The sequence below is a fragment of the Amborella trichopoda genome, chromosome 7, assembly GCF_054954075.1.
Source record: "Amborella trichopoda isolate Santa Cruz 75 chromosome 7, AtrichopodaSantaCruz75HAP2 v2.0, whole genome shotgun sequence".
NCBI classification, from domain to species: Eukaryota; Viridiplantae; Streptophyta; class Magnoliopsida; order Amborellales; family Amborellaceae; genus Amborella; species Amborella trichopoda.
Window position 1 is genome coordinate 43,643,133 of NC_142342.1, and position 17,206 is coordinate 43,660,338.

The 17,206-nt window shown below is 34.2% G+C and overlaps 1 protein-coding gene across 3 annotated transcripts; it reads right to left on the reverse strand.

The window, feature by feature from the left end:
- Nucleotides 1–1,877: 1,877 nt before the first annotated feature.
- LOC18423101 (stem-specific protein TSJT1) lies at nt 1,878–14,815 on the reverse strand. Of its 3 annotated transcripts, XM_088871558.1 has the most exons (5): nt 14,523–14,815; nt 11,893–12,051; nt 11,126–11,335; nt 3,529–3,649; nt 1,878–2,175 (listed from the first exon to the last, which is right to left on the reverse strand). In XM_088871558.1, the coding sequence occupies exons 1-5, from the start codon at nt 14,763–14,765 to the stop codon at nt 1,976–1,978; spliced, it is 933 nt and encodes a 310-aa protein (XP_088727684.1). In that variant the 5' UTR covers nt 14,766–14,815; the 3' UTR covers nt 1,878–1,975. The 3 variants fall into 3 exon arrangements, with proteins under 3 accessions (XP_088727684.1, XP_011626193.3, XP_006827778.2); XM_011627891.3 differs by lacking the exons at nt 11,126–11,335; nt 11,893–12,051; nt 14,523–14,815 and adding exons at nt 4,306–4,546; nt 6,274–6,558; XM_006827715.4 differs by lacking the exons at nt 1,878–2,175; nt 3,529–3,649 and adding an exon at nt 9,751–10,196 and having other exon boundaries at nt 14,523–14,812.
- Nucleotides 14,816–17,206: the final 2,391 nt, after the last annotated feature.

The following is a 17,206-nucleotide window of genomic DNA, read 5'->3' on the forward strand; positions in this document are numbered from 1 at the left end:
ATCCAAAAAATTTTAAAATAAATAAAATTTAAAATAGAGGTTTATAGGTTGGTGATCTAGAAGAGACCACAAACAACATTAGATAAACTTAAAAGAAAAAAAAAATAAATGAAAAAGTACATTTCAAGGAGGAACTAGGCTAGAAGTAATGTCATTTCAAAGCTGGTTCAGTCCTGACCGATTCACATTCAAATAAGAAATTGTCGGATTTTAAAACACTGCTCGTTCTAATTGGAACCTACTACACTTGAAACTTAAGAGACTAATGACAGGAAAATAACAGGAGGTACTCGAGCGATCTTTACAGGCGAGGGAAACCCGTGAGCAGTGAATATTGATATACATTTCAAACTCGAGTAGATACCGGGGGTAAAAAAGGAATAGAGAAAAAAAAAAGCAATGGCATTATCCCATCAAATCAAAACCAATTCCGGGATGGTATGGGTCTTGGCCGAGTTACCCTTTTCGGAAAATTGACTCGATAAAGGTACTCGAGCACTCACCGATGTGATTTACTCGAACGATTCCGAATAACTTACCCGAATCCGACTTAATTATTTTTTTTAAAAAAATAAACATCAAAGCCAATTATGTATAGTACAAGCGCCGCTTTTTATCTTTGAGTACCACATTGGCTATCTTTAAGTAACACATGGGCCTGTTGGTTATTGCTCCCTCTATAAATAGACCTCTTTACAAGAAGTCTTGAGATTGGTATGCTGGTTATTGCTCCCTTTATAAATAGCCCTCTTTATAAGAGATCCACTATCGTGGAGGCTATTAGGAATGACCGAAAAGATATTTTAACATATCTAATTTAGATTTGAAATATTAATAAAATTAAACTAAAAAATAGAAATGTACAACCAACGCGCCCAAAACTCGCCTCGTCTATAAGGTGAAGTCGAATTGCTTCACAATTCTATTGAATTACTCAAGTGAGTTCACTGTTAGATCAATATATAGGCTTCTCTATCAAGATCGCAGACAGTCGTTGAAGTTGGATCTAGCAAGAATTTGGAAGTTACATGTTCCTGTCAAGGTACAGCTTTTCTTATGGATCGCTTTCGAAAGTAAATTGGCCACTATTAATAATTTGAAAAATAGATGATTCATTTTGACAAACGATGCATCATTTGCAAAGCTGATAATGAAACTGTGGACCACCTCCTTCTTCACTGCCCTTTCACCATGGACCTTTAGAATTGGGGTAGGAAACTCTTAAAACCTACATATCCAAACCCTAAACATCATTAGAATGGTGCTACAACATTGGATGACCCCTAGGATTTCCACCTGAAAGAAGTATCAAACTTAACTTTGATGGCAAATCCCGCTAGTTTTTGAAAAATTATAAGAAATAACTATGGTAGATCCCTTTTTCTTGTTCTAGGCCTTGTAGTTCAACTACAGTGAGTAAAAAAAAAACTAAAGACCTGTTGAAGGGACTCATAATCATTTCAAATCTCGAGACGTATAAGATTATTGAAAGTGATTTTGCCAATGGGATCAGTCATAGTTTTTTTATGAAATTAGAGCAATGATTAAGCTAATCTCTCTGCTAAGCTTTATCATTGCTGTCGAGAGGCTAATTGTGAAATAGATTCTTTGACTAAAGGTAGTGTGCACCAGTTTAGTGAGTCAACCACTCTTTATATGTTATGTACGGTCCCCCTTTAAAATCTAACATACAAATACATTTAGCCAAAATTTTAGAGTTTGTTGATGATAACGAATTTGGAATTTCTTTTTTTGCAAAATAAAAACGATAGTTTTAAATATTCTCTCTTATAGTACCATTATAACTTTTATTGGATGTACCTTTTTTTTATGTCCATCTTTAAAATGGACGTATGATGCATTAGAGGACGCACATGTTTTGGTGAGGTCCATGCTTATTTTATCAACATTTAGTTCAAAGACAAGAGTATCCCTCTATTTTAAGGCAAAACACATTGTTAGCACGTGCAAAAACCTATTCGCCTTCATTTGTTGTGGTACTCATCCAATTCGCTGTGCTCCCCACACGTGGGATGCTCTTCACACGGTTGAATAAGTCCACTTGGAAGAGGGCTCCACACTTGTTGTCGTGTGCGTCCACACGTGGGATTGCCCTAACCTTATGTAGAGGATGGATGAAGCTTTGCAACCCACTTTGGTTCCAGAACATGAACCCTAGGTCACACAACAAAGGAGATTAAGATTGGCATGCCAAAAAACTGATTTACTTAGAAGTGGAAAAAAAATATTGGTGATCTGCCAGCCCACATGGTCTTGCACCGAAAAAGTATTGTAAACAGGTTGCAACTTTAAACAATTAAAACGAAAATGAGGTACACCTCCAAATTTTATAATAAGATGTAATTTGAATGTAAAAAACTTGGCATGAGAATCTATTTTATCTATTATAAAATTTTAAAATTCAAAAATGGTTTAAATTATTGTTCAATCGTGATCGTGCGATGAATTTTGGACGGTGATGAGAGTAGACAAAATCACTGTTCATTTTCGCCTATAGGCATTTAAAAGACTTATATATATATATATATATATATATATATAAGGAGTCACTATTGTACAACCATACGCGAATGGCCCAGATTGAATCTGACCCATTACGTGACAGATCTGATTCTCACAAATGTCCAATAGTATTAGAATTTTAATTTTTTTTTTCTACAAATCTAAATCACTGGAAATTTTAGGCGTATGTTCTTCACATCAAGGCGCACCTAAAAAAAATAAAAATAAAAATTGATGAATAACAAATTGATCAAAAACCCCCCAAAAAGTTTCATGGGTATTTTGGTCAATTTATTTATGTCAAAATATTTTTTATATTTTTCGTAGATTCACCAATTTTTGAAGAACACACGTCTAAAATTTCAAGTAATTTAGATTTGTAGAAACAAATTCAAATTCAAACACTATCAGACATCCGTGATCGTTAGATCGGCCTAGATTCAATCTGGGCCGTGGACATTTACTGTAGTAATACGCACCTAGGCGCACATCATATTTTCTCATATATATATATATATATATATATATATATATATATATATATATATATATATATGAGTAATGATCCTATAGGACCATCCCCCACCCGTGTGTGTAGGACCTCAAATGATCACCCCCACCCATGTGTGTAGGACCTCAAATGATCACTAATAAAATTGATACGGATCTCTAGAAAAGTTATCACATGGGTGTGAGACTTGACTTTTCTATAGATCCGTACCAAATTTAATGGTGATCCTTTGTAGTCCTACACATATGGATGAGGGAGGGTCTTGTAGGATCATTTATTTATATATATGTGCTATTTTTATTTTATTTTTAGCCATTTATGAAAAATATATGATTTACAACAAATTACTTTGAATAAATTGAAAGCATCCTTTAAAAAATATAAACTTATATGTAAAACTGCCTATATAAGTTTATCTTAGATAACTTTACAATAGATACTACTAAACAACATAAAACAATAAATCAACCATGACATTAGGTCAATCCAATTACCTGCTGGGAATGGAGCCCAAGAGTTCTCACAAACCTTAAGTATAGTATCAGATTGATCCGAGAAAACTAGTGATTGATCTTTGCAAACTCCCCAATTTAAATTTGCTGCACCACCACGATCCTACATTCCAATTGCAATTGTTAAAAACCTAGTAAAACTTCTAGAAAACCCAAGTACTATCGTTTCAAGCCCAAGCATTCTATATCATTATTATGCATTTCATATGAAAATGACATTACACATCAAGAAGATAAAAACAAGGATTTCATACAATAAGATCATTACTTTTTATATATGAAAGTCACAAACAACCCAAGCCATCGATATAGATATAAATAACTAGGGTTTATCATTTCTCTACACAAAGCCAGGATAAAAGTTCTATGGACTTCAAGAGCTACTAATGGTATATCCTCAGCCACCCAATTTTAGGATTAGAGGTGATTATGATATATTTTACAGCTAGAAATGATTGTGACCATTTTCTACCAAAAATAATGTCTTATCATACACTTTCCAATAAAAGTATATGAAGTTATAGAATCAAACAACTAGTTTTCGTATACAAAAGTCACAAATACCCCAAACTATCACAAGTAAAATTGCACTGTCAGGGTGTGTTATTTTTCCCCAACAACTTTAAAGAAAGGTTTCTCATACTTCAAGGGCAGTATTTTTCACCAACAAGTCGAACGTTAGTGACATGCCTCTAGCCGCCCAATTTCACATCCAATAGCTGGAGATAATTGTAACCTTTATACAACTAGAAAACTTACTCTAGCCACAAAAAGGGTGCCTTTCTTTGTGTCAAATAAAATGAATGCGAATTTTCCCACTAGATCCCCAACAACTTGATCAATAGGGTAAGGTGCTCTTTCTTGATAAACACTATAAAGCTCCACCACAAGCAATGCTTCATAGATGTGTCTAGAGAGGCCATAGTGTCTCCTAATATCACAAAGGTTGTCTAGGCTTCCCATGAAGACACAAAACACATCTTCCTTCACCACAATTGACCTGTTGGAGAGTTCAATAACCAAAATAAGGATAGAGGGATGATAGACATGTGATAATCAATATGATGTAAATTGGAACAATTAGGGTTGGTGGAGCCCATATCAACAATAACAAGAGCAATTGATTCCTAATATAGGGCTGATAATTTTCTGGTTAGGGTCTAGATCCAATCGAATTCATAATGTTTGGATCTGGATTCGGATCCTAAACCTATTCATAGGATCCGAATCCGATCAATTCCACAATTCGATCCAGGATTAGGTCTTTAAAAGTTAAAAGTATTATATACATTACATATATAAATTAATAAATATAACATATATACAATATTACAAACTATTTTAATAACTGAGTCGGATCCAAATCAGATCCACCTGTACCTGGATTTGATATGAATTTGAATCCAAAGTTTAGATCCAGGTCCAAATTTCATATCCAAATCTTGGATCGGTACCCAGATCAAGTAAATTCTCTGTCCTATCCTAAGGGGACTTGTTTTTGTGGTCTTTTAGTTTGAACAAGTAGTTTATGCCCCCCACCTTTTCTTCATTAGTTGTGAAAACTGATTGTGCTTTTTATGATGGGAAATATTTGCAATCAGTGCCTTATAATTGAGCAATGCCTTCAATCACATGGGTTATGGAGATAGCACCCCAAAGCTAGTTACGTTGTGATTTCCACCACCGACACCTTTATAAAATAAAAATAAATAAATAAATAAAGCTAACTCCCTAATATGAAACAAAAGGCCTATCTTCCCCTACTAAATCACCCCAAAAAAAAAATTCACTTAGACTTGCTCTTGGTTTATTTACCTTAAGTCTAAATCCCCTTTCATTTTCTCATTTTCTAAAATTACAACAACAAAAAAAACCCAAAAGATGCATTTCACCATTTGTTTTTTCTTAAAAAGGAGAGATTTCAATGCCCGTATAAATTATATATATGTCAAAGGCAAAAGTGACTTGAACAAGATCTTGATCAAATGGTTAGGAGTAAGTTGACAAAAATATCACGATTGATTTGATACGATGAAAAGTGTGTTTTTAGTTGAGAACAAATTGTTTTGGTTAATTTCGTAGGGAATATAAGCCCAACCTGTTTTTTCATATAATTTGGGAGTTAGTTTTTTTGAAGACTTACTTGGGACGTTCGTGGGGTGGTATCAATAGGTATAGAAACCACAAGACTAGGGTGTAGGGATGCTAGCACAGTGACCCCACCCTTTTCTCTCTCTTGATGTGTAAAGATACATGAAACATATAACGGTTTCCAAATTTTATGGAATTTTGACTTGCCAAAAATAAAAATTATATAAGGTTCCAATCCTACACAGTAAACATAAGGTTTACCGAAGAAGTCTACTCGATAAGATCATTCCCATGCTGGCCAACCTTTCAATCGATCATCTTGACATCGACATTCGTGTATATATAAAAGAAAAGGATTTTAAAGTCCTAAAAATGATTGCCACATCATTTCATTTATTTTTATAATTTTCAAGTACTTATAAATGATCATCACACGAAATTTTGAATTTTAATCATAACTAAGTACGGCAATAGATTTTGATGCTATCGCAAGAGGCTTTCTGGCACCTAAACTGCATCTTTCAGACATAGTTATGAGCTGCACTTTAATAGTATGAGGTCCACAGCTTAAACAACATCGCCTTAAAAAAAAGGAGGCAAATTTAGGCAACACATATATAATAACACATAAAATACCTTAATTCAGGCCTCTCCCTCCGCAAAAAGGCCATGAACTGGCCACCCAAGTGACTGTAGAAAATGGAATCCGGCCATAAATTACTAAACATCTCTTGGATTTCCGGCCTGTTCTTGGACTTTTCCGGCCATATTGCGGGAACTCTCAGCTCTTCCGGTGCTTTCCCGATCGATTCCTCAAAAACAGCCAGCATTTTGCCGAAATTTCAGCAGCATCAATAGCAAAATTTCGGCTATTCCATGGTACTATCTCTATGAAATTTATAGCTTATTTCAAAAACCAAAAAAGGACTTTCAAAGTTTTTATAGACCAGGTGACGTGTCAGTTTTTTGGCTTCAGTTATGATGCCACGTGTGATTGTTAAGATGACGTGGACCTCGCCCTAGATTTTTGCCATTTGCGGAAAAGGTTTTAGCTTCTTGCCAAAAATAGTTGGGATTCGCTTTGTTCTATCTCCAACCTCTTTTTTATTTTATTTTATTTTATTTTATTTTAACAAAATGATTTGATCACTTATCGAAAATTACACTTCAAGCATTGAAAAAATTTTATATCGATCATCTTTTTTTTCTTTTTTTTTGAACGTTCACACAACTTTTATATTAGATTCTCGGCTTGAACATTATAGTTGTAAAAAAATAATTAGGATTTTAAACTCTATAAATAATGTAAATTGTAATAAATTATCTAGAATGTCTATTTCATCCCAAAAATAAGTGTTCATAAATCCGCAAGATTTACAATATTTTTTTAGTTTTATATCTTATTTTTAGTGTTAAAAATTGATTTTAAATCCATCATGTAGATTTTCATTACCAAAAGTGCTTTCTAAACGAGGATTTGATGTGAGGTTTTATTTTGTTTTCATAAAACATAATCCTTTATTTAGCATACAACGAATTGAACCGATGCAGGTAGGGTTTGATACTCATGGGTTTTGACTAGAATTGGTTTAGGTATGGGCTAGCAGTGGGCCGGAGCCAAAGTTGGCTTGGACTCAGGCCCATTGCCAAACCTATAGTTCCAAGTGCAGTCCAGACTTTTCGAAGTTGGCATTGATCAGACGCGTACACACATATAATTTTATGAGTTGGTTAGCCTATAGCATAAGTTGGACGGCTCAGACTGAATGAGAAATGATCATCTGAAAAATAAAAAATGGATATGAATTTTGACCTACAATTTTTTTTTTTTTTTTGGCACCAGATCAGACCTACATGTTCCGACAAAATTTTATTCATATAATGTGTAGTTTATTAAAAGAATGGAAATTAATATGCAAATTTGGCCATTCAATGCTTTCTCCTCCAACTTGGATCGTCCAGTCCATACTATGCCATAACGGTAGTCAGCTTGTATATTTTTTTTTCACTCACACAAGGCTGGTAGTTGGCTTGGACCAAGCTGGGGCCATAGACTAAGGCCCATAATAAGGGGCCTACAGGGCCCAAATTACTTTCGGCCCCTAGCCAACCCTAGTTTGACCTAGAATATATATTGACTTTTGCAATATATTAAGGCCCGCAAGTGAGCCCCTGCAAGCCCAATTTACTTTCAGGCCCGGGCCAACCCTAATCCAACCTACGCCTCTCTTTCTCTCTCTCTCTCTAGACATACTCGTACAATTATTCTTATCTTTCAAATTTCAAATCGAGGAGTTGTAAACAATTCATTGACTAGACTTGAAGTTAAAAAAAAAAAATTCTCAAACTTTGTGATATACTCCAAACCATCCAATTTGATATCTAACAGTTGTAAATATTTATGACCTCCTTATAAGAAAGATAAATGATCTCATAGTATTCAATCCCTATATATATATAGTGGCCCGAGAACATCTTGATGGTTTTTCAAGGCCCAAATTTTTAGATTTAGGTATGGGTTGGGGCTAACATAAATCCAAATTTTCGAGTTGTAGCCTAAGCAAAATTAATTGGGATGGGTTGAGGCCAAACCTAAGGCCAGACTAGTTGAAACTTGCAACCAAACACACACACACCCACACATTAATTAGCTAATAGCATATGCATTAGCACAAAGAGAATAGACGAAAGATATTTTTTGAAACATTAAATCAAATATATTGACATCATCATCATCCAACCATTATCCCAACTAGTTACAATCGGCTACATGAATCTTGGTCCATCATTCCACTCTATCAAGTGTTATATCCTCAATTAGATCATAAATCATTATATATTTTCTCAATACTTCAATCAATGTATTTTAAGACCTCCTCTTGCCTTTTTAAAGCCTTTTGTTCTAAGTCGACATTGCCCATGAGCATACCACCTAAGTCTACTTTTCCTCATTTTATCTCTATTAAAGAAACCCTTAAGTCCCCTTGAATGTGTTCATTCTAAATTATATCCATATCTTGCCATTCACCCATCTCAAAATCATCATATCAACTATACTCATTCTATGGATAAGTTGTTTCTTGACCATAAACACCCATAAAGCATGACTGATTTTACAGTTGTCCTATAAAACTTTTCTTTTAATTTTATTGGTATGCGACAATGATATAAAACTTCAAAAACACATCTCCACTTCATCCACCTTGCTCTAATTCTATGAGCAACATCTTACTCACATTAAATCAAAAATGCATTTTATTTTCTTCTATTAAGTATTATTCTAGTAATTGTTTAATTTTGTCTAACATTTTCTCATTTACATTGAATAATTTGAATATGATTACTTTTACAGAACTTATTTGTATAGTTCCTATATTTAGTAAGCATAATTAGCATATAAATGTCATTTCTAGATTTCTTAGTAAATTTTTTCACTCTTTTTTCTTCACCATATTAGATTACTTTCTCAACTCAAAAATTTGAACAAAGCATAATAGAGATTTTTAAGAAGAGATGGGTAATTTTTTTGGGCAACTTCATCATTAAATTTAGAGAACCAATCAAATAAACTTTCAAGTGAAAAGATTTGACAGTCAAAATATAAAAAAGAAGAGATGATTTAATATATTTAAAAGTTAAAATATGAGCGAGAGCTCTCACGCGCAAGAAAGGCAATTTCAATGACTAGAAAGAAAAACCATGCAAATCAATTAATTCGGGAGTGGAACATGCCTCACATTCAGTAATGCAACATTACAATAAAGAAAACAGAGTTATCAAGAAGTTTTGTATGAACCTATTCCATGAAGGAGTAGGTTTACATAGGCACACCTCAAATCTAGCCAGAAAACACAATCTTGGCATCTAAAAACCTGTTAGTCATTCATCTTCACTATAATCTAGAAAAATTATTAACGCTTTTTTAAGGCCTAAAAATGATCCATCTTGCATCACTTTTTTTTGCACCATCTACTTCCAGCTGTTATTGATCTACATCATTTTTTCAACGCTTCAAATTCTATAGTCAGAGGGTGGATTTGCAAGTCATCAAAGGGGTTTTTGGCAACAAATTCGGTTTTTACGGCAGGCTCTGAGGTGTGAAATAGCTTCAACTTAAAAAAAGCCTCATTCTTCTTGCATTAAACAAAGAATCCATAGCATAAAAGTAAGTTAGATTACCAGGCCACACACACACACAAACTCATGCAACAACATATTCAGGAAAGAAGAGTTATTAAGAGAATTATAGTATTATACAAAGAATGGATGGTAAAGGAAGAAGCCAAGTTACCGGTCCAAACATAAGAGCAACCAAGTACACATCCTATTATAAAGAGTTGTAGAGAATTCTCAATAGAGCAGTGAACTGCACTAAAAGCACATGCACTGATCACAACTGCTTGTGTCCAATTTGTTGTTGAGGCAATAGAATTCAGAAGAAAACCCCTGTATACAATTTCCTCCAAAAAAGGAGTGATGAAACAGTAGACTAGGAAGCAAGCACAGAGAGAGATGGGGCCACTTTCTAATACCTCCTTCATCATGTCATTATTTACAGCCTGTGCGGGCAAGAAAACTATCAAAACCTTTGAAAGCTCTAAAACTCAACTAAGAGGAAGAACGTGCCACTTTTAAAACTCCCTTCCATAAAGCTATAGATAAAAGTAAAGAGAAATGGACAATCCGTTAGTTCTATAGGCCATCAAAGTGGTGAGAGGTTATGTGGAAAGAGCTTATGTTACCCAAACATAGATAAGCGTATCAGAAACCAATATTAAAATTATCCTTTCGAACACAATATGTCGGTACATCATTTAAAGAGGAGGTGGCAGCGCCGGGGGTGGGGGGTTAGATGATACCAAGTACTCTCGTAGGAAGATGTACCTAGATTTCTAAAGGGTCTGACACGGCTGTCGTGCACCTCGTGGTCGAACATGCAAAAACCATGAACAAGTGTGCCCAGGGAAGAGATATACAGTCTATGTACATTAGAACTGCAAAAACATATACAATTCCCTGTTCTTAAATATGCAAAGTCAGTAGCACAAAGTGGACGAAAACCTAAAATCATTTGCATGACTATATTGAGGGTTTTGCCTACATTCCCATTTTGAATATTTGGCCATTTATTTCCTAATCAAAGCAAAGTTTGAACACGAAAGTGTCTTGCATTTTGTGGAGACAGAGGTAGAGCATCAGTTGTTATGGGCATGAAACAAACTACTACAATCTTTAATGTACAGGAATTGACTTTTTCTGCCGTATACCCCAACTGTTTCTCATGGAAAAAAAATTTCTGAAATACTGATCAGTGATCACCTAAAATGAAAACCACAATTGAGAGTTGCAATATCTTCGTATCATTCATCAATTTTCAACACCTTTTCACCATTTCCTTATTTGCATTATCCCTGTGTTTTCTTTTCTTATAATTTTTTGGATCAGCTAGAGAAAATAGGAACTGTCACACAATTGAGCTTGAACTCACCTTTGGTCCTACCACTATGTCAGCAAGGAGAGATGTCAACAAAGCTAATGAGATCAGGAAACCAGAACCCAAAGCAGATACTTTTATCCAATCTCTTTCTTTTGAATCTTCAAAGAAGTCGGAAAGTTTAAAGCATCCATTTGCAGTGTATTTCAGAATTACACAAACCCCAAGAAGCTCCAAAGTTTGGGTGACAATCAAAGATAACGCCTGCGCAATCACAAATGGAAAGAATAAAGAAATTGAATATCCATCCCAAATGCAATAAAAGATGGCTATGAAAAGCATTGTTAAAATCAATCTTTCCAATCTAAATTTGGAAAAAATAAAAAATAAAAGGGGTTCTTTTTCCTTTGTAATATGTGCCATCTAATCTCTTGCATCCTTCTACATATCAAGATCAAACTGCTTTTTCACAAAGCTATGAGAACTTTTGATATTATGGTAGCAAGAAAACTCTTACCATTTCCTAAAATGTATCATATCTTTGAAATATTAGCCTTTTATATTCATCGAGCTTTCTATGTATCCACGCAATATAATTGTGTATGGAGAAATCCAGCCATCCTACCTTGATCGGACTGCTGAGAATGAGCTAACAACAACATCACGTGTTAATTATGACTTGACAAACACAGTTCGCATCAACCTGTGACATTGTTGTCAGCTCTCTCCTATCTATCCTATCTGTGGGTATTCAAATATGTGTAAATTATATATGTATGGAGACACATAGGAAGACTTCCCTTTTATGTTTGCAAGCTTACCTTGGTTTGAGGGCTAAGGTCATTGAGATGCAATATTTGCTTGACCATAAATAGGCCTCCATAGCCTAGAGGAATGTGAAGAGTGAGTATGTATACAGCCAAGGTGCTCCATGTACTCCCCTTGTCCCATGGAATATCTGGTGAAAGCATTGAGAAGGCCTGTTACTAAAAAAACAGAAGTTCAATTCTTGCCCACAAAAGTGCAACTACCTCACATGAGAGTGTGAGAGAGGGAGTTTGATGGAAATAGAAACAATATCATAGAGAAGACAGTCACGGTAGATATGCCTTATCACTTTTCATCTTGCTCCATAATAGGGAAGCACAAGAATACCAATCAAAAGAAACAGGTACACAAAAGATGAAACAAAACCTTGAATTTAAGAAACTGAAGACTCGACAATGAAAAATAACCCTGAACCAAATAAAGCACAACCCTAAAAAAAAAAAATATATGAGAAAAAATCTAGAAAAATAATCCAAAACTGCCTTTTCAGATTTTCCATCATTGACATTGACTTGTTACTGGAACAAATAAATTCATAACTTCAAAACAATGCAAAATCATTGATATTTCTTTATTTAAAAAAAGATAAAGAAAAAAAAAGATAAATCATAAATTCAAAGGATCCAAGGAAATATGTGAAGTTTCAGAAGATAACCGAAGGAATCAAAATAACGAAAAATCCTAAACAAAAGTACCAACTTATGAGGAAAATGCACTTTCCATATCTCTGATAAAAAGCACAAGCTCTCTTAAGTATCTAAATATAATTTCATCTCTAAAAGAGAATTAATAGCTATCTAGATTAAGCATGAATAAAATAATTAAACACAATGTTCAAAAAATCGACTCAACCAAGGTACTCGGGCCCTCGCCGAGGCGATTTGCTCAGGCGAGTCTGAGTTACTCGCCCGAGTCCAGCTCATTTTTTAAAAATAAAAATAAGAAAAGCACATTTTATATATATATATATATAGGAAAAAAATGGGATTAGCCCACTAGCTCATATGAACATATGAGCCCAACGTCCCAGATTGAATCTGAGCCGATCTGACAATCACAGATGTCCGATAGTATTTGAATTTTAGTTCTTTTTCTACAAATTCAAATTGCTTGAAATTTTAGGTGTGTGTTCATAAAAAATAGGTGAATCTTTGAAAAATATCAAAAAACTATTTTGCATGAAATTAATTGACCAAAATACCCCTAAAAAGCTTTGGGGGGTATTTTGATCATTGTTTTTTTTGTGGATAATTTGTTTTATATTTTTATTAGGTGTGCCTTGGTGAGAAAAACACACACCTAAAATTTCAAGTGATTTGGATTTTTAGAAAATAAAATAAAATTCAAACACTACCGGACATCCATGATCGTCAGATCGATCCAGATTTAATCTGGGCTGTTGGACTCATATGCTAATATGATCTAGTGGGCTAATCTCATCTTTTCCCATATATATATATATATATATATATATATATATATATATATATATGGTGCGCAGTTTCTTTTACATCAAATAGTTAATGGCGTGTTGGTTGTCCTGCGGGATAGTGGCGTCCTCCCTAGCAGACGTTGCGGGGCACTAACCAGAGTGTTTTAACAAAATATGATTTTTTTAAAGCTTCTACGAATGAAAAAAAGTGATACTATTTATAAAAAAACGGGATGCTCTGGCGGGATTCGAACATTGACTATACAAAATCTTCAAAATTTTACACGTGAGCGCTAACCAGAGTGTCTTAACAAAATATATGACTTAAATATGACATATAAGTATACATCTTGTTTATAAAATTGTTGTACAACTGACTCACCTTAAACTCGCCTCTCCAATAGAGCGAGGCCGAGTTACTCGGCTGATTCCGAGTGGCCTCGGTCGAGTTTCAAAACCATGATTAAATAACTTTTCATGTTAAGTTGCTTAGAGTGTCCTTAAAAAAATATATATTACTTAAATATGACATATAAGTATACATATTGTTTATAAAATTGTTGTACAACCGACTCACCTTAAACTCGCCTCGCCAATAGAGTGAGGCCGAGTTACTCAGCCGATTCCAAGTGGCCTCGGTCGAGTTTCAAAACCATGATTAAATAACTTCTCATGTTACCTTGCTTAGAGTGTCCTTTTTTTTTTTGAAGGAATTTTTAGTGAATACTGAGAAAATCATGTAAATGGAATGGATGCTATTGATCTTGATAGAGGTTCAATATCAATATCACTGGGTAAAAAGGAAAGATCAATAATTAAGGTGAATATCTCTGTCAAAAACCAATTAAATCTCCCTTATTTCCATTATTAACAAAATTTACAACGAATTATATTCACAACAAATTCAGCAAAGCGAAATAACATCTCGAGAGAGAACAATCAAAGGAAGACAAAATTAGGTCAAAATTTATGGATAATTCATTTAAACTCTTCAAACCACGTCACTAACACCAGAAAGTGAGTACCAGAATCAGAGAAGCCATAGATGAAGACTGTGGTGCCGAAACACCTCCATGTCCCATTAGGTTCTCATCACCAAAATTAGGTCCAACTTAATGATAAAACTGAATTAGATTCTCGGAATTTTGCTTCAAACCACAGTACTAGCACCAGGTAAGTATATAAAAATACCTGCCATATGTCGTTAGGGTTTTCATCATCGTCCATGGTCGAGCACCTAAGGAAATTTTTAGCCCTAAATCTAGAGGAAATGGGGAGGAATGAGAAAGCAGCTACAAAATTAGCAGGAGGTAAGCTCCATCTAAAGAGAAGAGATATTCGAGAAGGGAAAGGGGAAGGTGAATTAGAGGAAGTTCCTCTAAATTTAGAGGAAGGAAAAGAGTAGAAGAGAGTCTGAACCCTAGTGAGCTCCATGACTGCAAATCGTGAAGCTTGGTCTAATAAATCTTGATTTATACTGTTTTTGAAAACTTTTACCTTTATTAGATAGAGAACGGCTAGATTTTGAAACGTGGGGGAAATATCGACCGTCCGATTTGCGCAATTTCCCGCGTGATTTATCCATTGCATAAAAAACGAGTTTTGAAAACAAAGAACTTAAGAGGAGTAAAAATAATTATTATTATTTTTAGAAAATATGAAATGAAATTAGAGAGGGAAATTTTGGCGGTTAAGATGATTTCCGTTGTACTTAGAGGTATTTAAAAAAGAGTGCAGTTGGCATACGGATGCATATGCAGCTGTAGAGGTAAGGTTCACTTTCAAAATTTATTATTGTGTATAATTTTGATGTAAAATGTTTTTAGGATTATCTTCAAATCTATTTTTCTATCTAATTATAAAAATTTCAATTTTAAAAATAGTTAAAATCAAGTAGATTTATAAATATATGAAAATCTTGAAAATGGACAATGTAAATAATATGTTGTAAAATGTATTATTTTTTAGACTTAAAATATTTTTATTTTTCATGGTCATACATCTCAATATTGAGATGATCAATCAAAAGGTTTTTTAACATTAAAACTACCTTTTTCGATGGATTTTGAGGTGCATCCATAGTTCTACATTATAAAGCTACTACCATATATAAACTTTTTCCATTTAAAAAATGATGCAGTTGGCATTCGGGTGCATCCTTAGGTGTAGAGGTAAGGTGCACAATCAAATTTTATCATGGTATGTAATTTTGGAGTAATGATCCTATGAGCTCCTTACATATGCGGGTTGTAGATGACCCCCCTCTATCACTGTTAGATCTTTGTCCATATTTCGATGACGCATCGGGGTGCTAAGTCACCAGGTAAAAAATAAGAAGTCACTTGGAGAGAGAGAGAGAGGTAGGTCCAAACGTTGTAGGCACACTTTTCAGTCTCCTTCCCGAGCACTATTCTCAGCCTCCTTCTTGACTACATCACGCTCAAGAATCTATGAGCTTTGCCCCCTCTGCCCAAATTTTAGATCATTCTGATTTGTAGAAAAGAAATGAAAAATAATACCAGACAATCGTGACCGTACGATGAACTTTGAACGGTGATGAGGGTAGATGAAATCACTGTTCATTTTCGCCTATAGGTGTTTTGTAGTATATATATATATATATATATATATATATATATATAAAGAGAGAGAGGAAAACACTACAAAAGTCTTGTAGATGAACACTGTCTAAATCTAAAGTTTATCACATGGTCACAATTATCTCATAGTATTTTAATTTTAATAAATTTTTTATCATCCAAACTTATCTAAAATTTGGGGCATATATACACATGACCTAATCACACCAAAATAAAATATAAAAAAATAATAGTGATAAAATAAAATGATGAAAATACCCTTGAAACTTGGGTATTTTATGTCATTTTTTCATCCAACTTATTTTTTTATATTTTATTCAACTACATCTCACTAAAGCTCACACGCCTACAAAATTTCAGATCATTATGATTATTAAAAAAATATTAAAATTCAAACACTATCCGACATATGTGACCGTATAATGAACTTTAGACAATGATAAAGCCGTAGGTGAAGTATTGTAAAAGTTAACCTATTTGGTGATTATAACGTTGATCAAAAACATTTAGATTAAAAAAAAAATTTCCTCCTAAGTAGTTATTTTGCTTGAGGTAGCAAGTATAAACTTGCTCATGAACCAGAGACTATAATTCTAAAGAGTGAGCTAAGGCGCAAGACCCTGAAAGTAGGGGTGGCAATAGACGCAGACCCGACCCGAGACCCACGTCCGGAACTAACATAGGTCCGGGTATAGGTCCTAGAATTGAATTCGACAGGTTGAGTCCATATCCAAATATTGGACCCAAATACTATTTGGGTCCGGGTCCATGTGGACCCAACCCAAATAGTGTTATTATATAAATGACATTGAATACATAATATTTTAATATTATTTAATTAATATCTCAATAAAGACAAGCATATATTTTTAGTTGTATATATTTAACATAATGTTTAAATATATTTAAATACAATTTTTTTTTGGGGGGTCAGGTCCAATCTGGTCTAGGTTTGACCCCTACCCGACCTGTTGCCACTCGTAACTGGGTGAACCTTTACACCCTATAATAGGGTAGCCATGCTAAGTCATGTAATAATGGAAGAGAGAGAAAGTCTGTCGGTCTACAATACCAAATTGTTGTGCCTGCATAAGCCCGCTACGAGAACATCAGCTATCAGCTACCATGTTCGGCTCGAAAGACCATATAGACCACATATGGGGCGAGAGACTTGAACAGCAGGTATCATGTGACATAGCAATTTTCATAGTATCTACTTCTATCTCTATCAGGAAATAGCCCATATGAATAACTAAGAGAATGCCTTCCTTTAGA

Coding starts and splice junctions, on each gene's coding strand:
- LOC18423101 (XM_006827715.4), bottom strand. CDS start 14,765: ATGGAGCTCACTAGGGTTCAGACTCTCTTCTACTCTTTTCCTTCCTCT. Junction 12,052..14,522: donor ACCCTAACGACATATGGCAG/GTATTTTTATAT, acceptor TTTTAGTAACAG/GCCTTCTCAATGCTTTCACC. Junction 10,197..11,125: donor ACATAGTGGTAGGACCAAAG/GTGAGTTCAAGC, acceptor TTGCCCGCACAG/GCTGTAAATAATGACATGAT.